This window comes from Brassica napus, chromosome C2 (assembly GCF_020379485.1).
Source record: "Brassica napus cultivar Da-Ae chromosome C2, Da-Ae, whole genome shotgun sequence".
Lineage (NCBI taxonomy): Eukaryota > Viridiplantae > Streptophyta > Magnoliopsida > Brassicales > Brassicaceae > Brassica > Brassica napus.
The window spans coordinates 31,617,719-31,640,296 of NC_063445.1; the positions used below are offsets into that span (position 1 = coordinate 31,617,719).

The following is a 22,578-nucleotide window of genomic DNA, read 5'->3' on the forward strand; positions in this document are numbered from 1 at the left end:
CAAATGATAAATTTAGAAAGGTGCTATTTTGGTCATTTTAGTTTTTGAATGCTATTTTTGTGATATAAACTTAGAAAAATGCTATTTTGGAGATTTGCCCAATATATATTTTTTTTTTTGATAAAACATTTAAATTTATTTTGGTCATTTTTATTTTTAAATTCTATATTTGTAACAAAAAAAAGTTTAGGTATGAATTTTTTTTTTTTTTTTAAATTAGTCTTTATTTATTAATGACATAGTTTACAATCTTGACCGCGTGATATCACGCACATAAAAGACGCGTTAGACAAATATTCAGCCGAAAGTCAGAGAAACCACTCCGAGATTGAAAAGACGAAAAGACCCTCATGTTCATGAGTCGCGCCGCGTCTAGAGCGATGCCATTTTAGTCAAACCACATTGCACACACCAAATCAATTGGTAGTCCAAATCCAAAACTCCTCCTGCCCCCCCTCCTCCTTCGCTGTACGCAATAATGCATTCACCGAAACCACGGCGCAAACCGGGTCCCACAACCGCCGGAGCGGACTCGGGGGAGAAGCTGGACGAACTCCTGATATCCTCCGCGATCTGTAACGGCGAGGATTTAGGACCGTTTGTGCGGAAAACGTTCGGGACGGGGAAACCAGAGACTCTCCTCCACCATCTCAAGTTGTTCGCTCGATCCAAAGAATCAGAGATCGAAGAAGTCTGCAAAGCTCACTATCAAGACTTCATCAACGCCGTTGACGATCTCAAGTCGCTTCTCTCAGATGTCGAATCTCTCAAATCCTCTCTCTCCGATTCCAATTCCAAGCTCCAATCCATCGCTGCCCCGCTCCTCTCGTCTCTCGATTCGCTCGTCGAGGCGCAGACCGTCTCGAGGAACGTCGATCTGGCGATTAGAGCCGTGACGCACTGCGTTCGTGTGATGGAGCTTGTCTCTCGAGCTAATCAGCATCTCCAGAGCGGGAGTTTCTACCTGGCCTTGAAGTGCGTGGACTCGATTGAGAGCGACTTCTTGGAGAAGACGCAGTCGTCGACTTTGAAGCGGATGCTGGAGAAGAGGATCCCTCAGATTCGAGGCTATGTCGAGAGGAAGGTGAGCAAGGAGTTAGGTGATTGGCTGGTGGAGATTCGTGTCGTGAGCCGGAATCTTGGTCAGTTAGCGATCGGTGAAGCTTCAGCTGCTCGTCAGCGAGAGGAGGAGCTTAGGATGAAGCAGAAGGAAGCAGAGGAGCAGAGCAGACTCAGTCTCCGCGACTGCGTCTACGCGCTAAAGGAAGAAGAAGACGATGATGAGTATGAGTCTGGCCTTGAAGGCAGTGATGCCTTTGATTTGACTCCGCTCTATAGAGCTTACCACATTCATCAGACACTCTCGCTTGAAGATAGGTTCAAGCGTTACTACTTTGATAACAGGGAGCTTCAGCTTAAGTCTGACTCTCAGGTCTCTTCCATGACTCCGTTTCTCGAGTCTCATCAGACGTTTTTCGCGCAGATTGCTGGGTTTTTCATTGTCGAAGATAGGGTTTTGAGGACCGGAGGAGGGTTGATTTCGAGGCAGGAAGTTGAGTTTCTGTGGGATCTTGCTGTTGGTAACATGTGTGCTGTGTTGGAGGATCAGTTCTCTAGGATGCAGACGGCTAATCATCTCTTGTTGATTAAGGATTACGTGAGCTTGTTAGGGGTGAGTCTACGTAGGTATGGATACACTGTTGACGCCCTTCTCGAAGTGTTGAGCAAGCATAGGGACAAGTATCACGAGCTGTTGTTGTCTGATTGTCGTAAACAGATGATAGAAGCCTTGTCTGCAGATAAGTTTGAGCAGATGCTGATGAAGAAAGAGTATGAGTATTCCATGAATGTGCTCTCTTTCCAGTTGCAGACATCGGATATTGCGCCGGCGTTCCCTTACATTGCTCCGTTTTCAACCACAGTGCCGGATTGTTGCAGGATCGTGCGGTCTTTTATCGAGGATTCGGTTAGTTTCATGTCTCATGGAGGTCAGCTTGATTTCTATGATGTTGTTAAGAAGTATCTGGATAGGCTTCTAGGGGAAGTTCTCGACGATGCTCTGTTGAAGCTGATTAGCACATCGGTTCATGGAGTTTCTCAGGCGATGCAGGTCGCAGCAAACATGTCTGTGTTTGAGCGTGCTTGTGATTTCTTCTTCCGTCACGCTGCACAGCTCTCAGGAGTCCCGTTGAGAATGGCGGAGAGAGGTAGGAGACATTTCCCATTAACCAAGTCCCAAAACGCTGCGGAAGATACTCTCTCGGGGTTGCTTAAGAATAAGATAGACGGGTTCATGACATTGATCGAGAATGTGAACTGGACAAGCGACGATGTTCCACAAGGCGGGAACGAGTACATGAACGAACTAATAATCTACTTAGAGACTTTGGTCTCCACCGCGCAACAGATATTACCTGCTAAAGTCCTGAAAAGAGTTTTGCGCGATGTCCTCGCTCACATCTCTGAGAGAATCGTCGGAACGTTATGTGGGGATGTAGTGAAAAGACTGAGCATGGCTGCAATCAAAGGAGTTGATGTGGATATTCAGTTGCTGGAATCTTTTACAGAACAACTAAAGCCATTGCTCACGGACAAAGAAGCGAAAGAGATGAAAACAGCTTTTGTCGAGATAAGACAGTTGATAAACTTGCTTCTGAGTAGTCACCCTGAGAATTTTGTGAACCCTGTGATCAGAGAAAGAAGCTACAACGCTTTGGATTACAGGAAAGTAGCGGCGGTGTCTGAGAAACTCAGAGATCCATCAGATAGTATCTTCGGGACGTTTGGAACAAGAGGGTCGAGGCAAAACCCAAAGAACAAATCGTTAGACACGTTAATAAAGAGATTGAAGGATGTGAGCTGATGATGATGATGATTTGAGCACAAACACACACGAGGCGTAAGATATTTGATTGTTTCTCTCCTTTGTTTTGTCTTTTTCCGTATTTGTTTGTTAATTATATGATTTGCTTAATACTACTTCATTGTTGATGATTCGTTGGTCTCTGAATTAAAGGCAAATAAACGCAAAACTGTTTTCACCCCAAGATTTGTATCATTTCCATTAACAGCACCTTTGGAACATGAGTTCGTTGGAGTATATTTTTAATCAATTTTCAATAAAAGTATGTCGATAGTTGAAATGATCAGAGAACCGACATAGGGGGGAATACATATCTCATTAGTTCTCGGACTGCTGTAACAAGCAAGAGATTCAAACAACTAACCACTTCCTACACACTCTTCAACATGTCATTATTGTAGAAAGGAGGAACCACACATCATGAACATGGTCATGCTCTATTTGCCCATGCTCTCAATCAGAAAGGTACAAAAAAAAATTTGGCCACAGACAATACATATAAAAGCAAAAAAAAAAAAGAGAAAAATGGTAATTTGTAAGGTAATTTATACATAAAATTTTTGTTGATTAATCATGTGCGAAATTTCTTTGGTCTTGTGTTACTACTAACAAACATATTATTGCAAAATATTTAAACTTAATCCAGTAGATAAACCTTTCCAAAATAATTAGACTCATCATTAAACCCAAACAGCCTGTTGTTGTTTGTTACTCACGTGTCCAGTTGTCTTCTCAGAAACGCCATCGTATCTTTTCTTTCAACGACCGATACAAAAAAGCTCTCCGACCGCAAAACGAAATCGAAAAGCGGAGAAATCAAATAAAAAATGTCTCGTCTCCCGATTCTCATCGCTGCTTGTCTCTTCCTCTACCATCTACCTTCTCCACTCGCCGCTGAAACAGATTCGCCGATGGCGTATTCTCTCCTCCAGAGCTACAACTTCCCTGTCGGAATCCTTCCAAAAGGAGTCGTCGCTTATGATTTAGATACATCGACAGGCAAATTCCACGCCTATTTCAAAGACTCCTGCAGCTTCTCGCTCGTGGGTTCTTACCAGCTGAACTACAAATCGACGATCAGCGGTTACATCTCCGAGAACAAGCTCACGAAGCTGACTGGTATCAAGGTGAAAGTTCTGTTCTTGTGGCTCAACATCGTCGAGGTCATCAGGAACGGAGACGAGATGGAGTTTTCCGTTGGGATCACGTCGGCGAATTTCGGGATCAATGAGTTCTTGGCGTCGCCTCAGTGTGGCTGTGGCTTTGAGTGCAAGGAATCGAAGAAAGAGACGTATGACACAAGCTTACCTTTTGTTTCTTCTTCTTGAAAAGGTACTTTTGATGAGTGCCCTTTTGAAAAGATCGTGTCTTTATATATATATGTTTCACTCTCTTGTCCAATAAGATCATAGTTTCTGAATGTATATCTCTTATTGCCATTGGTCGAGGAATCAAAACTTATATATATGTTCCTGGATGGAGTTTGCTCTCTCTCTTTCTTTGCGTGTGTTCCTTTTGTTTGTATTCTTTGATGGTTTGGTTTGAATGAGCAGAGAGATACAGTTGAGATGCAGTTTTTAGATTTAAGATCCATCAAGTTAATGTGATGGTTTGAATCGATTTTGGTGGAAAGATAGTTTGCCTGTACATATTTGAGATTGTTAGTTAAGATGCTTTTTGGTAGGTAACTGGTTTGGGGATGAATCAGGGGGACATGGTTCTTCAGAGACCTACATTGGTTTCTTTACTACACACCATTATGTTGATGATCAATGAATTAATAGATTCATTACCACTGAGTTAGTTGTATCAGTGCATTGCCTTTTGTTTGAGGTTAGAGATGCTTCTACATAGTCTAATAGTAGGGAATATGTTGAGAGGTCCTTTCTTCCCAAAACCGGGGAGATTTAGACAAAGGCTTATGTTACAGCCTATTGCTTTGGTTTGTACTAAAGTTACTGTTGTGTCATTTCACAGTTCAAATCTGAGAAAGTGGGCGAGTTATAGACGACAAAAATAAAAGTTTCAGAAAATGTTAGGCCCATAACTCTTGACCAGCTAAAATAATTTTGCTGAACAATTGTTAGGCATATCAACCTTAGTATTACTATATGATCGTATACTTTTGCTGAACTATAATAATTTTTAAACATCCAAAGCATGCAGTCGTATGAAATTATGACTATATTAAAATAAAATGATTTGATGCGGATTAGCAAACAACTCGAAAGAATAAAAGAACATGCAACAAAAGTGGTGACTCAACTTTTTTATAGTCAAGTGAAGATTCAATGCTGATAGATTCCATGTACCAAGTTGCCTCTACCAATAAGTCGTTCTTAAGTCTCGAGCCTTTGAGCATAGTTGACTCTTCAAAAGACGACAGGACACGTCTCATGTCACTCTGCCCTAGTAAACCATCCCATATTCTGGTCAAAGAGGTCAAGGTTCTTGTTAAGGCAAAGTTGTTTGGATTGGATCGGATAAGAGGTTCTTCTAGGCCTCGGCGATTGCAGCATTCTTCATCTCATTGGGAAACATACCTTCTTCTCTGGTTTCGCCATTTCTGACTCATAGCGAAAGTCTGCTCCATGGAATTCATGATCGCCAGATCATAGCTTCACATGTGTTTCTTATATTATATTTTAGCCATCCATTGTGGTTGTCGTTTAATTAAGTTGCTTCAGTTTCTTGTATTCAAAACAGTACCCCTTCTGGGAAGGAATAAAGAAGAAGAAGTTAGTATAAAAAAAAGTTTAAAAAAAATCAAAAGTCTCGAGCCAAATTGTTCTTTTCTTATTTTTTGAAGTTTAACAAATTTGAAAGTCTAAATTGTTTCTTTTTGGTGCAAATATTAAGTTTTATACAAATTTTCTGAGTTTACTTTATTGTGGCAGGCCACTTATTACAATAAGAAAAAAACTACTAAAAATATTTCTAATGGTACTCTATTTTTTCCTCTAAACGAAAAAATATAGAATAAAAGTGACTTCAATTGTGCGCTATATGTTGCACCAAATATAGAAAACTGAACAGTAAGAGCATATGGAATAATGCATTTTTTTCTTGTTCAGAACTACATAATCCACTTCATTTTGCAGTAAATTTTGCAGTGGAGTTTCTAATACACTAAATATAGAGTAACTTTTTTCTTTTAGTCTATTTTTAGAGTGTTTGGCTTACATTATAATTCTATATGCTTACGTATTAATTCTTTAAAAAGAAGTGATGCATTTTTATGTTAAGTTAGATTAAGGAGTTGCAAAATTGATGATAAATGGATGATTTTTAGAAAAATATATTGGATACATCATACATCCAACGATCCATATGTTAAGAAACCAAAAGGCTTCTCTATACATTTATTACAGAATCGCACGTAGCAGATGAAAATAGGTTTCACCGCATCATATCTTATTCTCTTCCTCTAATCTCCCCTCAAGACATTAAAATAAACATCAAATAATTAATCAAAAAGACCATCTTCTAAATTAATCAATCACTGTTTTTTGTCTAAGAGAGCTGCTCGTAGCTCCGCTGGGTCAATCTCGTTGGAACCGGTTTCCGGTCTGTAATAACCGGTTTTGGGATCAGGAATCCAGGAAATCTTCTTGTTCGATTCTTCCACTCCCTTCTTCATCACCGCCGAAACAACGGCTCTACCTTTTCCAGTGCTCGACTGCGCCGCCGTAGCCGCATAACCACGTCTGTTAAACAAGATTTACAAAACGGCACCGTTTAGAAAACAAATTGTTAAGAGAAAAACAGAGGCGAACTTACCGGAAGATTGCATTTGAGAGTTCTTGAGAGACGAAAGCAGATACGAACTTAACGTTAGAGAGAGAACGAGCCATTCTTGGAAGAGAGAGAGAGAGATAGAACAGACAAGATAAAGGTTGAAACTTTTTTGTTGGTTTGTGAGGTTTGTTCCTCTGTTTCGCCGCCTCAGAAGGAGAGGTTTATCCGAGGAATAGGAAAGTTTGATCTGCGGCAACGAGATGGAAAGAAGCTTGGTTTCGTCTGTGTTATCTCTCTCAAACTAGATTTGATTTTGAAATGGCTAGAGGAGATGAGAAAAGAGGACGAGGAGAGGAAGGTTTATATAGAAGGAAGGACGAAGGGTGAGAAAGAAGTAACTTAGACCACCTCCATGGGTAGGCTGAAGAGGAGGTTCTAAAATAATAAAGAGAAAAAATTAAATCAAAAATAGTGTTATTAGGCAGAACCGGTCTTTAATTAGATGAGTTTGAGATCGGTAAAAACCCCAGACGTGGCAGAAGGGTATTGGTTAGTTCATTTTATACGAAAGGGAAAAAAGTCGTGTCTTTCTCTTTCTCTTTCGTAGTCGGTTGGTCTTTGGTCGGAGTTAAGAAAGCGTCGAGCTTTGGTCGGAGTAAAGGCGGCGACTTTGTTAATGGATGAGGAGAAGCATGAGACAGTAACCGAGAAGAAGAAACCGAGAGTTCTAGTGGCCGGAGGCGGAATCGGAGGTCTGGTGTTGCTGAAGAAGTTATGGAAGCTGGATGTATCACCGGTGATCGGATTAACGGCCTCGTCGACGGTGTCTGTGGTACTTGGTGGTGTTCAGGAAGCAGAGGGAGCGGCGATGCTTTACTCTGGCAATCGGAATTGAGACTACATGCCGGCGGAGAGTATTCGATCGCGGTGCTGCAAGTCTCCTCCGCTACTTACGTCGGATTCTACGACGGCCATGGTGGACCCGAAGCTTCTAACGTTGAGACCACACGCCGGCGGAGAGTATTCGATCGCGGTGCTGCAACGTTATCTACTGATCATAACGTTGCTGTTGAAGAAGTGAGAAAGGAGGTTAAGGTTATCTTCGATGCTTACCTCAAACGTAAGTTAGCTTGAATCTTTGACTTAAACTTAATCATGATCAGTTTCTCCAGCTTCTTGCTTTTCTTAGTCATGTCTTAAGTTTAAAGATAATCATTGAGTCATGGGTTCATTGAAGAAGGAAGGAGAGATGGAGCAGATGGGAGACGAGTTTATGGAGGCGATATTGTATGTCAATGGCGTTCGCAAAGTGTTACCTGATGGCCTGGCTCATATGACACTTCTTGAATACCTCAGAGGTGGGTATATTACATGATCACTTTACTCTTGTATTTGGTTTCTGATAAAGTTCTAGTGTTTGGGAATGATTAAAAGTACTCAACAAGTTCATTTTTCAAATCAACTTTAGAGATGTCTCTTAGTTTTAAAGATGAATTGTATGCATCTCAGTAAGACTATATAAAGTTTTTTTTTATAACTTGCTAAAGAATTTCTTGTTTCCTTTAGGTTTAGGACTGACCGGGACAAAGCTGGGGTGCGGTGAAGGTGGTTGTGGGGCTTGCACGGTGATGGTCTCTAATTATGACAGAACATCAAACAAATGCGTGTGCGTCTCTCTCGCTCTGTATCTTAGTTCTTGATTGCCTTAGTTTTAGATTCTTGTTGATAACTTTGAATTGCATGCACTATGCTGTTAACGCTTGTTTAGCACCTCTCTATTCCGTAGAAGGAATGCATGTAATATCCATTGAGGGAGTTGGACATCGCAAACATGGCTTGCACCCACTCCAGGTAATGTTCTTTTTTTTGTTCTAGTTTCAAGAGAATCTATGTCCACTAGCCCTGAGACGGTTTAAGAAGGAATTGAGACCAGACGCCGGCGGAGACTTCCTGTCTCTGTCTCTGGAACTTTGTTGTCGAAACAAAACATTGTGCTTGATTATTAGTGTTTGTGAAACATAGGCCATGTTCGTTTGAATGTTGCAGCACCTACGATCAAAATGTTGTTTGATTGACTTTTGCTCATCTCTGTTTCCGAAACATTTAAATTTGATAATTGAACTTCTAAAAAAAAAAATTAGTTTTTAAAAACCTCAAAGGAGTTGTCCCATTGGACCTTCACAAAACTAATTATATTAACAAGGGTTCTTAACTTCATAAAGTACACACTTAATAATTAAACTAATGGTTTTCTAACCAATTGGACATGCTCTCAGAAATTGTCATTCACTCTCCAAAAACGACTACGTCAATTATGGCCGTTGACCCATTATTAGCTTTTGCTTTATTTTTTGGTTTATCAAGTCAAAATTAGCATTTCGAGGTTTGACAAAAAAAAGCATAATAAACATCTTTAATTAGTTTTTAAACGTGTGATATATACTAATTAAAATAGTGTTTAACTATTGGTTGGGATTTCATGAGATTTAGTTTAAAATTTCCACAGTTTGTCCAATTTAACCAAAGCTATAAATTCGAAAATAAAACAGTAATTTTACATTGAAAAATAGTCTTACTGACAAATTGTTTAACTGGTAAAACATGTAAATCAAAAAACAGATAGAAAATTATGTTTAGCTTATAGAAAAAAAAATTCAGATTTATTACTATCATAATTATATTTCGAATATAATCCAATTATATTTTCTAATAATAAAAGAAAATCTTCTAGAAAATAATAAAAAACTATAACACGGAATCTAAATGATTGACCTAGTCGGTAAGTAGACATGTGTCAAGATGCCATCGGTGGAAGTTTCTACTTGTAAAAGATAGAGTACAGAATAACACAATACTATTACGATATTTACCTCTCTAATATCTCTATTTTGAGGGCGGTGATATTCCTCGTTATTGGTTCTGGTGACGACCACTTGCATCGTGAAATGTTTATCTGCTTCGTAGTATCGCCCCCAGCTTCATATACAACCCATCTTGTTTCGTAATTTCCTTGGTCGTTGTCTGGTTTTGGCATCTTGTTTTCCGTATAACTTTATGTTGGCATTTTCGAGATATGTATTTCTATATACGTATTCCGATATGATAGGTACAGGGCCGTTCAACACTGTTTGACAAAAAAAAAAAAAATTTGTTCAATAAAATTTATATGCAGATAATGTTTAAAATTTTAATCATTAATATTTTGTAATGAAAATAAAATTATATACATATCAAATAATTTTAGATTTTTTTCAATTTTATTTATTATATTTTTAAACTTTATATATATAAAAATATAGATTTATAAAAAAATTGGACCCCTTAATTATTACTACCTCCGTTCCTTAAAGATGCATATTCTAGAGAAAAAATTTGTTTCAAAAAAATCCATTTTTTACATTTTCAATACATGTTTTATTAACTAATTGCAAACTTCAAAAAAATTAATTGCACTAATTGATTTCTTATTGGCTTAAAATTATGGGAAAAAAAGAAACACAAAAAATATGCAAATTTAATGTGTTTTATTAAAATATGTGAAAAAACTAGAATATGAATCTTTTAGGAACAGATGGAGTATTATATAGGGGACACGGGTTTGGACCCGAAAAGGTCGCACCGCTTGTCCCCCCTAATGAGCCGGCCTGGATAGGTAAATGTAATCTAATGATCATATTGGTTTGATATTAAAAAACATCCATTCTTGCTGTTAAAAGTGTTTGCAGTCCCTTTAGTAAAAAAGGTATTTGTAGATATTTACAATTGAAATCGTAACAATAATTGACATCATTATGTATCAATTGTCTAGATTCTATGTTTTGAATTATTGACTAATACCCTTTGGATTTTATTTGATATCTTCTTTGTGCTATGATAATTTTTATTATTCACACTGTCTATGAAAATATATGTTCTTGCATAACACTTAGAAAATAATTAAACTTATTCGGGAAAAGGAAAGAAAATAGTTAAGCTTAAGTAATAAAACAATAACATTTCAATAATATTAAAGAAATACCTTGTTGTTTAGAAATAAAAAAATGAAAAAAAATATTTATACATTTGGGTTTAGGGTTTAGTTTTAGGGGATAGTAATCTCGGTAAGACATCGGGAACCTATATATCTATATTGTATGCTAAGACACAAACATATCAGAGTTTAGAGTTTAAGATGTAGGATAATTTAGTGTTTTACTGATTAATAAATATATATTTTGTAGAGTTTTCTTTTTGATTGCAATATTTCTGACAAAAACTGAAAAAAAAAATATTTTATGAGATTTGCCTTTCAACTATAGCTATTCTACTGAAATGTCATTTACATTTACGAGAAAAAAATACGGCTATATTAATTTTCTGTGATATTATTTATAAGATTTAAAATTTGTAAAAGTTTTGTAAGTTATTTTATAAACGTATAAATTACTTTATAATAAGTTATAAAGATGTTATAAAATAAGGATTAATCACAAAATATTATTTTTCACAAATTCATCACTTTCAAAAACTTTTTCCAAAAATCTCAAAAATAAAAAAGATCATTCTAGTTTTATTTAAAAGGAAAATAATTAAAACCAATTTACATCAGTTGTCAAACCATCAAAACAATATTATAAATATAAATATATGTTTAAATTTATGACAGATTTGTTGTCAAATACATTCAATAATAAAAGTTTAACTTGAAATATCTGGTTTAAAAAGAGCGTTCAAATATGTTACATTTTTTGACATTCAAAACTTAGAGCCAAAATATATCATTTCAAACACAAAGTAAAAAAGTTTAATATATCTGACTATTTTCTGATTATAGAAAATTAAATCATTTTTTTTAAGAAATGACTAGATTATTGCAAACAAATACATTAAAATTTACATAAATGGAACTTTTTATATCAGTTTACGTTACAAAAAAAAAACAAATATAAATATGTTATAAAATCAGAATCAATGGCAAAGAGCCACAAACCAACTTACATCAGTTGCCAAATAACCAAAAAATATTATGAATAAAAATATATCTTTAATTTTATGACAAATTTGTTCTCAAACACATTCAATAATAAAATTTTAATTTGAAACATCTGATTTAAAAAGAAGCGTTCGAATATTTTACGTTTATTGAACATTCAAAATATAGAGCATATGGATGGGTCGAGGCTGGAAAGATGCAGATTGATTCTTTATCCCGGTATTCAAATAGATCGAAACCAATGGCTCATATCCATGTGGATGTCTAGGAGTAATGTGACTTATTTTAACGCAACAGATGGATCGAACCTGAAACGTGTTGCCGTTCCAAATCCTTTTCTTTACCACTTGACCACAAGGTCCCATACATATATACAGTTTTTTCCTTCTTAGTAATTTTTGTGTGTTTATACTTTAGTTGTAATCGTGGATTTATTCGTCACATGAATTCATGTTTTTGGATTTTAATATAAAACAATTTATACGAAAAAATTTGATCTACAAACCTATTAAACTATATATATATATGTGTTATGGACGGAATGTTAAAAATGAGGATTTAATTTTTAATGGACAAAAATTTTAATCGGCTACATATGATTGTTGATAAAAAAATCCAATTAAATATTACAAAATATCATACTTATACTTTTAAAAAGTAATCAAATAATAAAAAAAAATAAAAATAGAAAATTTGTTTATTTAAAAAATATCTACCAAATGATTCACATTTAATTTTGAAAATATATATTATAGCATGCCAAAAACATAAAAATTATATTAAATTAAATTTTATAACTTTTTCCCCGCGAATTCGCGAGCAACCGCCTAGTTTATAATTGAAATCGCAACAATAATTGAAATGATTATATATTAGTTGTCTAGATTCTATGTTTTGAATTACCGAATAAATGATACCCTTTGGATTTTATTTGATATCTTATTTGTGATAAGGTAATTTTTATTATTCACAATGTCTATGAAAATATATGTTCTTGCATAACATTTTGAAAATAATTAAACTTGTGTAATAAAACAATACCATTTCAATAGTATTAAAGAAATACCTTTTTGTTCAGAAATAAAAATGAAAATAAATATATTTATACATTTGAGTCTGTCGAGAATTGTCACCCATGCGTTGAACGCGAACTTTAGAGTGTCACGACTGAACCATATACCCTTTGCTCAAGACACTTTAGACTTGATCATCGATCTTATCTGTTCCCAAGTATGTTTGGCAACAAATTTTGGCTTATAAACCTCTTACTTCATGCGCAATAAGACCACGTCTTCTTCATTCTCATTATAGTCTTGACGTACAAGATCAAGCTCATCTTTGATCCTGTTGTAAATTGTGGTTCGATGTCTCCGTCTTCGATGTACAGCTAAAGCTTGTTAAATCGTGGTTGGGTAGACTGTTAAAAAGAAGAAGCTAAAGTCAGGTTTATACAAAATTCGTTTATACACAATTCTAAAACTGAATTATAAAAAACACAACAGCTTTGAACTATTTCATAAAAAAAAAAGTTTTTTTCAAGATGATTAATATTATCTGTGTTAATGAAAAATGAATTGTGATCAAATGGTTAGCTACTCGGTAGTATTTTATCCGTTGACGGCAATTTCTAGGCACGACCGTGGAAAGTAAGTGAATAGTGGCAAACTTTAAGAGCATGTTTATTGCTAACAACCTTTAGTGTTGCTTAAGTGGTTGTTAATGATTTTTTTAGTATTAAAATAAAACTAAGCAACAAATTAAGAAACACTTAATGATATTGGTTTATTGGTAGTTGCTTAACTTAGGGTGCTTAACAATAAAAAAATTTAAATTTATTTTTAAACATAATTTTTTTATAAAAGATAAAATTTATTAAGTAAATAAAATATAGTTAAACATAACATTTTAAACATAAATTTTAAAATACAAACATAAAAGCATGGAAACAAAGATTATTAAAATAAACGATAATAATTTGAACGAGACATCCAAACTCAGTTGGTATCTTGATCACGTCCAAATTTACGCCAAATATGTTCAACCAAATCACCTTTCAGTTGTTGATGTGCTTGTCTATCACGAATTCTTGTTCGAACACCCATCTGATTGGCGATATTTGTAGGGATATCTGTTGAATATGTGAGATCGACATGTGAACTTCCGCTTCCTTCTCCTTGTTGAAAATCAGAAACATCGTATTGAGTGTAGTCATCTCGTTCATTTTCTACTATCATATTATGGAGTATGATACATGCTCTCATAATCTTTCCAATCTTGACTTTATTCCAACAAAGTGCCGGATTTTTAACAATTGCAAATCGAGCTTGCAAGACTCCAAAAGCACGTTCGACATCTTTTCGGGCAGCTTCTTGACGTTGAGCAAATAAAACTGCTTTAGGCCCTTGTGGAATTGAAATAGATTGGATAAAAGTTGCCCATTTCGGATAAATGTCATCGGTGAGATAGTAAGCCAAATGATAATCTCTTCCGTTGGCCGTGAAATTCACTTGCGGAGCTTGACCATTTATTATGTCATCAAAAACAGGTGAGCGATCAAGAACATTGATATCATTTAAGGTACCTGGAGGTCCAAAAAACGCATGTCATATCCAAAGATCATATGAAGCAACCGCTTCTAAAACGATAGTCGGTTTTCCAGAACCACGAGAATATTTTCCTTTCCAAGCGGTGGGACAATTCTTCCACTCCCAATGCATACAATCGATGCTTCCTATCATCCCGGGAAACCCACGAAGCTCTCCAATATGAAGTAGACGTTGAAGATCATCTTGTGTTGGTCTTCTTAGGTACTGATCTCCGAACAAATCTATTATTGCTTCCACAAAATTTTCCACACATAACCGAGTAGTGGTTGCACCGAGCCTGAGGTATTCGTCGACCGCATCAAGGGCAGAACCATATGCCAACACACGAATAGCTGCCGTACACTTCTAAAGTGTAGAGATACCAAGCCTTCCGAGACCGTCCTTCTTCTGACGAAAGAATTGAACTTCATTTGAGAGACGATCAACAATATGTATAAACAATGGTTTGTTCATACGAAATCGTCGCCGTAATAGGTTTTCTGGATACGTTGGAGCGTCACTAAAATAATCATTCCATAATCGGAGATGACCTTCTTCACGGTTTCTTTCGATAAAAACTCTTTTTTTTCTTGTCTTCTTTTCTTCTGTTTAATCACCAAAAGTATTGCACAAATTCTCAAATGCTTCATTGAATTGATGATCAAAATATTGATCGAACGCTTCATAAGTAGAGTCTTCGAAATTGTTATGAGAGGAAGATGCCATGAGATAAAGGGAATTGATTGTTTATAACTTGAGAAACGGATTGTTGAATCAAGAGAATTGAGAGTGAGAATGGATTGTTGAATCAACGAGAGTGAGAACGGATTGTTGAATCAAGAGAATTGAGAGTGAGAATGGATTGTTTTGATGAAGAGAATTGAGAGAATGAAGCAAGAGAGTGTATTGTTTATAACTTGCAAGAATGGTGATAATGAGAAAGTGATAGATATATACATTTTATAAGTCTTACAAAGACCCGTGACCAAATACATATCAATGCATTAGTACAAGTTCCGTGACCAAATGCACAACAGGAACAAGATAATACAAAACAGGAACAAGACAATACAAACAGAACAAGTCCCGTGATACAATTTTCCACTCTCGTGTGGTCTTGTCTGCCTCTCCACTCTCCACTCTCTCCTGTTCTTGTCCCACTCGCCACTCCCGTGATACTAGAGTACAAAACAATAAAACAGGAACATCAGTGTTATAGAACAAGTGACAACAAGAACAACAACAACAACTATATCAACAGAACCAATAAAACATAGAACAAGAGCATTACAAGGTTACTTGATTAAATTAACATTGTAGCATTACAAGAAATTAAACAGAACAACAACATCCGGTGAAACGAGAAACTGAAAGACAACAACAAACAAAACAACAAACAGAACAAGAACTACAATCAGAATAAGTCATTGATTAGCTTTTTCTTAAGGGATTCTTCATACTCAAGCAAAGGTTCTTTTTTTCCAATAAGACTATCAAGCATGCTCATCTTAGACATGCGTTCCTTAGCATCAATTTCCTTCTGCTTGATTTTCCAAATCCTCTCAAACTCCTCTACTTGCTTGTCTGGATCAAACGTCTTCTTACCACTCGCCTTTGAGGCTTTAACACCTGGTGGACGCTTCTTAAAATCTGCTTGAGATGTTGAAGAATCACCACCATCCTCAGCCTTTCTTTTTTTAGAGGTTCCTTCATTCTTAGCAGATGAAAGCTCACACCACTTCTGGTCGTGCCTCAGTTCCTTCCACGCGTGTTCAAGGAGGAATTTCTTCTTATGGTTGTTGAAAAATATTTGATGAGCAAGTTTGAGCACATCGTTTTCGTTTTGACCTGATGTCTTCTCTCTCCTTGCAGCTTCATAAGCTCCACAGAATTTGCAAACGAGATCATTGATCTTCTGCCAACGGTGCTTGCAATGACTAGCCCCTCTCTGTTCGGAGCCACCATCTTGATGACTTGCAGCAAAGTAGGCTGCTATTCTTGTCCAGAAAGCGCCTGACTTTTGCTCGGTGCTAACAACTGGATCTTTGCTCATGTTTAACCACGAGCTGATCAGCACCACATCGTCCGCTGGTGTCCAAGTTCTTCGTTCACGATGGCCAGCAGGAGTGTCGCCGTCGAAGGCTGAATCAGCGGTACCTTGAGTGGCAAGAAAAGGAACTTGGGTTGAAGATAGCTCTACACTATCTTCATAGGATCCAAATCCAATGTCTTGTTGACTATTGAGTAAGTCAACAAACTTTGGATTCTGCCTATATGGATAGGAATCCATACTTCAAGATGAGAAAGAAGAGATAAGACTCAAAAGAGATGCGAAGATGAGAAAGAAGAGATAAGACTCAAGAGAGATGCGAAGATGAGAAAGAAGAGATGAGACTCAAGAGAGAGGCCAAGGACAGAGTTTAAATGGAGGAAGAGAAGCATTGATCACAACCAGTTCGAGAGGACATATATCTACCGCAATTAACACACAAGACCATCGATATGTATCAATCCATAACTACACTTATTATCTTAACACAACCATAACCTAACCATCACATTTATTGCAGTGTTCACCTAACCCAACCATCAACATTTACATTTACACTACCACACAATGCTTTATCATATTCACAATAGCAAAGAGAGGGGTTTACCTCTATCAACAAGCGTAGGGCTTTTATCTCACGAACCTTGCCATTGCATCTTGATCAACCAACCTAAAGACAGAGAGGAAAGGAACAAATCACAACCAAAACAAAGATTTATATATATGTACACGAGCTCGCTAGAGAATAAAAAACAACAATAACAAACCACAAACCACCAAATGTTATTAACAATGCTTCATCCAATTCACCAGACCAAATACAAAAGGTTTTATCAAATTGAACCGACCAAAGACAAAGGCTTACCTTTAACATGTAACCCTTGATCTTCTGCCTTTTGAATGAAGAATCGTCTGGCTCTTGATCATTCCATCTGACAAGAACATGACAGAAAAAAAATCAAATCCAAATTTATCATGTTCCTCATATTAAAATTCTTGATCTGTTCGAGAAAATCTAAATCAAATACATGCATAATCAAAATCAAATACATGCATCATATTAACAAATCTTTACCTTCGATTCGCCTGAGATAGAGCTCGCAACGATTCCGCCGAGGAGTTCCGCCGAGGAGAGGAAAGAGACAGATAGGGAGATCGCCGTGGCCCTTCCTCGACGACAGCCACCGACGGAGACGTCGCCTGATCGTCCAACAGAACCACCGATCGGGAAAGATCTCCCCTTTCGCCGAGGAGAGGAAGGAAACAGAGAGAGATGTCACCATTTTCCTTGGTGGAGGAGAGCAACAGATAGAGAGGCCGTCGTTAGCCGTCGTCGACGACAGCCACCCACTGAGACGCAGCCGTGGCGTCGAACAGTCCCATCGATCGCATCGGATTTCGCCTTTCGCCGTAGCGAGGAAAGAAAAAGAGAGAAAGAAATGAAGGAAAAGAAAAAATGCGAAGGACGCTAGGGTCACCTTTTCTCCAGCCTGTCCCGGTGCGACACCTGGCAAAGAAGCAACGACGCTTCCCGTGCCAAATTAAGCAACACCTTTTCTCTTTTTTTCCTTTTATCATTTATTTTAATTACAATTAGTCTTAAGCAATTCATTTAAGCCACTGCAATAAACCTGCTCTAAGCACGAAAATACTATTTGTATCAATTTATTTTCATTTTAAATCCATCAAAATTTAGATATTAAAAAAAATGTATTTTTCGTCTTTGTTTTAGACTAGTAATTTCACGTGTGATTATAGATTTCAACTTAATTTGTCTTAAAAAAATTAAAATCTATCTACAAAAAATTAACTCTTTTCACAAAATATATTTCATGATTTTATTATGTTCACTATGGATTAACAAATGGTAGGAAATTAGGAAAGAAATACTGGATATACTGAATTCATTTAAGAAAGTCAGGGGTTGATTCAGGAATCTAACCTAAAGTGTGGGGTCATTTCGAGCATGTAAAGTTACTTGGGCAATCAAGTTACAAGAAAAACGAGAGTTACTTGGGCAATATCCACAAAAATCATCATTTTCTAAATTAATTCTGAATTTATAAAAGGAAGACAGTGATACAGGAGAAGACTTTTAAAAATGCTCGCGCGAACTCTATTCTCAAGTCAACCATAAAAAAACCAACCTTTTCTAATAATACCCTCTCCGGCCACGAAGAAGACGGTTAAATGGCGAAGAAGCTCAAAGTCAACGAACTCCGTGCAAAGCTCGCCGAGCGTGGACTTGTTACCACCGGACTCAAACCCGTTCTGGTGGAGAGGCTTGAAGAGGCTATCGCACAAGACGCAAAGAAGGTAAAATCGAAGAGCAGGAGGAAAAGAAACAGAGACTCTTCGGATAGTACTCATGACTCGAACAAGTTGATTGCAATCGGCGAGTTTCGTGCGATGAATGTGAAGGAGTTGCGGAAGGAAGCTAGCAAGAGTGGCTTAGCTACAACGGGTACCAAGAAGGAACTTCTCCAGAGGCTCTGCCATGATGAAGCTCAAGATGACAAGAATGGTCTCGAAGAAGAGAAATCAACAAAGAAGGGAGCAGCGGTATTGGATCAATGGATTCCTGATCACGTAAAGAGCGAGTACCATGTTCTACAAAGGGCAAGTTTTTTTTTTTCTTTCATCTTATTGTGTTCATGAATGTGCCCATTTGACTTGAGTTTTTCTTTTGTTGAATGTTGTAGGGTGATGATGTTTATGATGCCATGTTGAACCAGACAAATGTCAGGGATAATAATAACAAATTCTTTGTCCTACAAGTGCTAGGTCGGTTCCTCTTGGCCAGATTATGATTAGTAAGATGACGCCTGTTATCTCTTTCTATATCATGAATCTTTCTGTGGACAGTGTCTGATAACAAGAAAACATATATGGTCCACTTCAGATGGGGAAGAGTTGGTGTGAAAGGACAGAGTAAACTAGATGGGCCTTATGACTCATGTGATCCTGCAATAGAAATATTCAGCAACAAGTTCTATGACAAGACAAGGAATGATTGGTCTGACAGAAAGGAGTTTATCCTTCATCCCAAGTCCTATGCATGGCTTGAAGTGGACTATGGCAAAGAAGAAAATGATTCAGTTGTGAGTTTTTTTGGAATCCTGACTGATGCCTCTATATTAGAATACATTTTGGATTTATCGCAACTTTAAAGATCATTTTTTAGCAAGATTTCTCATTGTTGAAATACACTTTCTCTAAGTTTGCAATGTTTTTTTCTCTTAGGTAAATGATATTACCAAATCATCTTCTAAAGTTAAACGTGATGAATTAAAACTAGATCCCCAGGTTGCCAAATTCATCTCTCTTATATGCAATGTAAGCATGATGGCACAGCAAATGACGGAACTAGGTTGGTCTCTTTCTTAGTTCACTAAGTGAGGGCATGCATAGGCAGATTGTCGTAGTGCTTCTCATATATTTTCTCGATATTTGAACTTTGAAGGATACAACGCCAAAGAATTACCACTTAAGAAGCTAAGCAAGTCCACAATATCAAAGGTAAAAAATTATTAAATGGTCTGTTTGGTCTCATTATATGTTGTTGTGATATCTGATAGTAACTCCTCTTGGATCTCTTTAGGGTTATGAAGTGTTGCAGAGAATATCGGAGATGATTGAGCGGTATGATAGAGCAAGGCTTGAGGAACTGAGTGGGTATGTATCTCGTTAATTGCTAGACTAAGTGTCGCGTTTAGTCTAACTTTGTAGCATTATTGATGCAGAGAATTCTATACTGTGATACCCCATGATTTTGGTTTCAAGAAAATGAGTAAGCTCATATGCCTTTTACATATGTGCTAAACATTGAATAAACATTCACTAAAAATTCTGAATTGCGAGTTGTAAAAGGTCAGTTTGTTATAGACACTCCCCAAAAGTTGAAACAGAAAATAGAAATGGTAATTTCTTTCTACTGTTTACTACTTGACTAGTTTTGGCCTTCAGAAAATTCATAGTATGGTGCTACATGTTATGTGTAAGTTTTAACACATCAATATATAATGTAAGGTTGAAGCATTAGGTGAAATCGAATTCGCGACGAAGTTGTTGTCCATCGATCATGGATTGAAGGTAAGTGAAGTCGGTGTTGTGTCTATGTGGGTTTAAGGCATCAAATAACTTCTTTGTATAGTTCTCTAATGTTATGTATTAGGGATATATATCCCACATCGGGAATTCTAAGGGACATTAAGTAATATATAAAGGGTTAGAACCAATCCACTAATCACTAATTGGTTTTAAGTTGGAAGCTCATAATTAAACCTGAATCTAACATGATATCAGAGCGCAGATCCTAAATACCCTAAACTCCTAATTAAAATTAAAATTAACCCTTCTGACCGGGTATAAAGGTCGTGATTAACCCTTCCAACTGGGTATAAAGGCTGTGTTAAACTCGCTCGACCGAGTATAAATGTCCTAAAGTTCCGAGATTTCTGGCCGATAAGAGCCATCATCTCGAAGAGGGGTATTAGGGATATATATCACACATCGGGAATTCTAAGGGACATTAAATAATATATAAAGGGTTAGGGTCAATCCACTAATCACCGATTGGTTTTAAGTTGGAAGCTCGTAATTAAACCCGAATCTGCATTATTTTTTGGCAATGGCTGTAGGATGATCCTTTATATTATCACTACCAGCAACTTAACTGTGAATTGACACCAGTAGGAGCTGATTCAGAAGAGTTTTCTATGGTATATTTTTGGTTTTGCTAACTAGAGTTTCTCAAACATGTCTGTATTGTTTATATCTTTTGCTGTCTTCTCCTTATCCCTAAACTAGGTTGCCAAATACATGGAGAACACTCATGCAAAAGCGGATTCGGGATACACAGTTGAAATTATTCAACTGTTTAGAGCTTCGAGAGCTGTTGAAGCTGATAGATTCCAACAAGTATGTTATTGTGTTTCAAGCTTGTCCTTAGACTACTTACCATTCTCAGTTATTGCTCATTTTGGCTCTATGAAACTTTTAAATTTTCTGTGGTAGTTTTCAAGTTCGAAAAACAGGATGCTACTGTGGCATGGATCACGTCTTACTAACTGGGTTCGTATTTTATCTCAAGGTAACAGATTTCTCTGTTATTATCATTATTTTTTTGGTCTCTTTGCATAGTGAAGAGAAGTGCTATGAGACAACCAAACAGGTCTTCAGATAGCTCCTCGTGAAGCGCCTCTAACTGGTTACAGGTTCGGAAAAGGGGTTTACTTTGCCGATATGTTCTCCAAGAGTGCGAACTACTGCTATGCTAACAGTGGTTCCAATGACGGCGTTCTGCTCCTCTGCGAGGTAATACTCTCTTTTTCTTTAGCATTGAACATAAGCTGCCTTTTTATGTTTTCTTAATGTTACTACTCTTAGGTTGCATTGGGAGACGTGAATGAGCTTATATATCCGGATTATGAGGCGGATAATTTGCCCACGGGGAAGCTAAGGTACATAGATAATCTCAGTCATATTCCACACTAGTTCTTTATGAATAATGGGTTTTCTACTATGTGAACCTTGATTCCTAACTTGTAAGTGATGGTTGCAGCACAAAAGGTGTGGGGAAAACAGCACCAAACAGTTCAGAGGCTAAGACACTAGAAGAGGGTGTTGTTGTCCCACTTGGCAAACCAGAGGATCATTCAAGCACCATGGTTTTATTTTAACACATTTCACAAAACCAGTGTCCACAAAGAAGTCAAATTTATAAATTGTTTTTTTTTTTTGCAGGGGATGTTATTGTACAACGAATATATTGTCTACAACACGGAACAAATCAAGATGCGTTATGTTATCCAAGTCAAATTCAACTACAAGTAATGATCATTAGTTTTTTGGTTATTAACTAATGATCATGAACCAACCACTTCATTTCAACAATGTGGTGCTTAATCGACTTGCTTTTGTATTGTGCGCTTTCATCTCGCCTGAATTTGGATTTTACTTCTTAAATACTTCATTTGTTTCAAAATAATGATTATTTTTAGTTTTCATATATATTAACAATATATATATTAAAATTGTTATGATTATGATTAACTATTTGGGACAATTTGAAAAATAACCTGTTTATAGTTTAAATTTTAAAAAGTGCATTCCTTATTTTAGTTTTTGAAAACTACACTTTGTTAGCTGTTAAAAGACATTTTTCTCCAAATTAGATATGTTAATAAAGAGACGGTATCAAAAAGGAGAAAGCATATTGATTCAGAGTTTATTTACCGGTTACCCGAACATGTATGAATGTGACATTGACAAACAAAGTATCATCATCTCCTTTTAGAATTATCTTGTAATGGAGGTTTTTGCGTGGATTCCGTTGAAGCCTTGAACACTCATGAATTTGTCCATACTC

At 36.6% G+C, this 22,578-nt stretch overlaps 5 protein-coding genes and 1 long non-coding RNA gene across 7 annotated transcripts; 4 read left to right on the forward strand and 2 right to left on the reverse strand.

Annotated features, from left to right (window-relative positions):
- The first annotated feature begins 400 nt into the window (after positions 1–400).
- On the forward strand, positions 401–2,994 carry LOC106381617 (exocyst complex component SEC15B). The gene has a single exon (XM_013821540.3). The coding sequence runs from the start codon at positions 479–481 to the stop codon at positions 2,861–2,863; it is 2,385 nt and encodes a 794-aa protein (XP_013676994.2). The 5' UTR covers positions 401–478; the 3' UTR covers positions 2,864–2,994.
- Positions 2,995–3,476: 482 nt separating this feature from the next.
- Positions 3,477–4,356, forward strand: BNAC02G28130D. The gene has a single exon (XM_013821541.3). It carries the CDS (start codon positions 3,691–3,693, stop codon positions 4,189–4,191), a length of 501 nt encoding a protein of 166 aa, XP_013676995.1. The 5' UTR covers positions 3,477–3,690; the 3' UTR covers positions 4,192–4,356.
- A 199-nt stretch (positions 4,357–4,555) lies between these two features.
- Positions 4,556–6,880, reverse strand: LOC106379593 (protein SENESCENCE-ASSOCIATED GENE 21, mitochondrial). The gene is made up of 2 exons (XM_013819513.3): positions 6,644–6,880; positions 4,556–6,570 (listed from the first exon to the last, which is right to left on the reverse strand). Exons 1-2 carry the CDS (start codon positions 6,715–6,717, stop codon positions 6,363–6,365), a joined length of 282 nt encoding a protein of 93 aa, XP_013674967.1. The 5' UTR covers positions 6,718–6,880; the 3' UTR covers positions 4,556–6,362.
- Positions 6,881–7,375: 495 nt separating this feature from the next.
- LOC106381620 lies at positions 7,376–8,301 on the forward strand. Its single transcript, XM_048748986.1, has 3 exons — positions 7,376–7,721; positions 7,822–7,959; positions 8,168–8,301. The coding sequence occupies exons 1-3, from the start codon at positions 7,376–7,378 to the stop codon at positions 8,299–8,301; spliced, it is 618 nt and encodes a 205-aa protein (XP_048604943.1).
- A 6,933-nt stretch (positions 8,302–15,234) lies between these two features.
- LOC111202622 lies at positions 15,235–17,189 on the reverse strand. The gene is made up of 3 exons (XR_007319720.1): positions 17,074–17,189; positions 16,816–16,878; positions 15,235–15,336 (listed from the first exon to the last, which is right to left on the reverse strand). It is a non-coding gene; the product is annotated as an uncharacterized LOC111202622 (long non-coding RNA).
- LOC106381619 (poly [ADP-ribose] polymerase 2) lies at positions 16,513–22,262 on the forward strand. 2 transcript variants are annotated; one of them, XR_007319719.1, is made up of 16 exons: positions 16,513–18,827; positions 18,911–18,992; positions 19,074–19,309; positions 19,452–19,578; positions 19,672–19,727; positions 19,810–19,883; positions 19,952–19,998; positions 20,079–20,128; positions 20,238–20,300; positions 20,849–20,929; positions 21,018–21,128; positions 21,225–21,300; positions 21,425–21,524; positions 21,597–21,670; positions 21,772–21,877; positions 21,954–22,262. XR_007319719.1 is itself a non-coding variant. In XM_013821542.3 (16 exons), the coding sequence occupies exons 1-16, from the start codon at positions 18,399–18,401 to the stop codon at positions 22,041–22,043; spliced, it is 1,845 nt and encodes a 614-aa protein (XP_013676996.1). In that variant the 5' UTR covers positions 16,513–18,398; the 3' UTR covers positions 22,044–22,262. The 2 variants fall into 2 exon arrangements, 1 of the variants encoding a protein (XP_013676996.1); XM_013821542.3 differs by having other exon boundaries at positions 21,382–21,524.
- Positions 22,263–22,578: the final 316 nt, after the last annotated feature.

Excerpts from the sequence above, each read along its gene's own strand:
- LOC106381617 (XM_013821540.3), top strand. The coding sequence starts at position 479 with ATGCATTCACCGAAACCACGGCGCAAACCGGGTCCCACAACCGCCGGA.
- BNAC02G28130D (XM_013821541.3), top strand. The coding sequence starts at position 3,691 with ATGTCTCGTCTCCCGATTCTCATCGCTGCTTGTCTCTTCCTCTACCAT.
- LOC106379593 (XM_013819513.3), bottom strand. The coding sequence starts at position 6,717 with ATGGCTCGTTCTCTCTCTAACGTTAAGTTCGTATCTGCTTTCGTCTCT. Across the intron at positions 6,571-6,643 it reads CTCTCAAATGCAATCTTCCG|ACGTGGTTATGCGGCTACGG; the intron begins GTAAGTTCGCCT and ends CTTGTTTAACAG.
- LOC106381620 (XM_048748986.1), top strand. The coding sequence starts at position 7,376 with ATGGAAGCTGGATGTATCACCGGTGATCGGATTAACGGCCTCGTCGAC. Across the intron at positions 7,722-7,821 it reads CTTCGATGCTTACCTCAAAC|TCATGGGTTCATTGAAGAAG; the intron begins GTAAGTTAGCTT and ends ATAATCATTGAG. Across the intron at positions 7,960-8,167 it reads ACTTCTTGAATACCTCAGAG|GTTTAGGACTGACCGGGACA; the intron begins GTGGGTATATTA and ends TGTTTCCTTTAG.
- LOC106381619 (XM_013821542.3), top strand. The coding sequence starts at position 18,399 with ATGGCGAAGAAGCTCAAAGTCAACGAACTCCGTGCAAAGCTCGCCGAG. Across the intron at positions 21,671-21,771 it reads TTGCCCACGGGGAAGCTAAG|CACAAAAGGTGTGGGGAAAA; the intron begins GTACATAGATAA and ends TGATGGTTGCAG. Across the intron at positions 21,878-21,953 it reads AGGATCATTCAAGCACCATG|GGGATGTTATTGTACAACGA; the intron begins GTTTTATTTTAA and ends TTTTTTTTGCAG.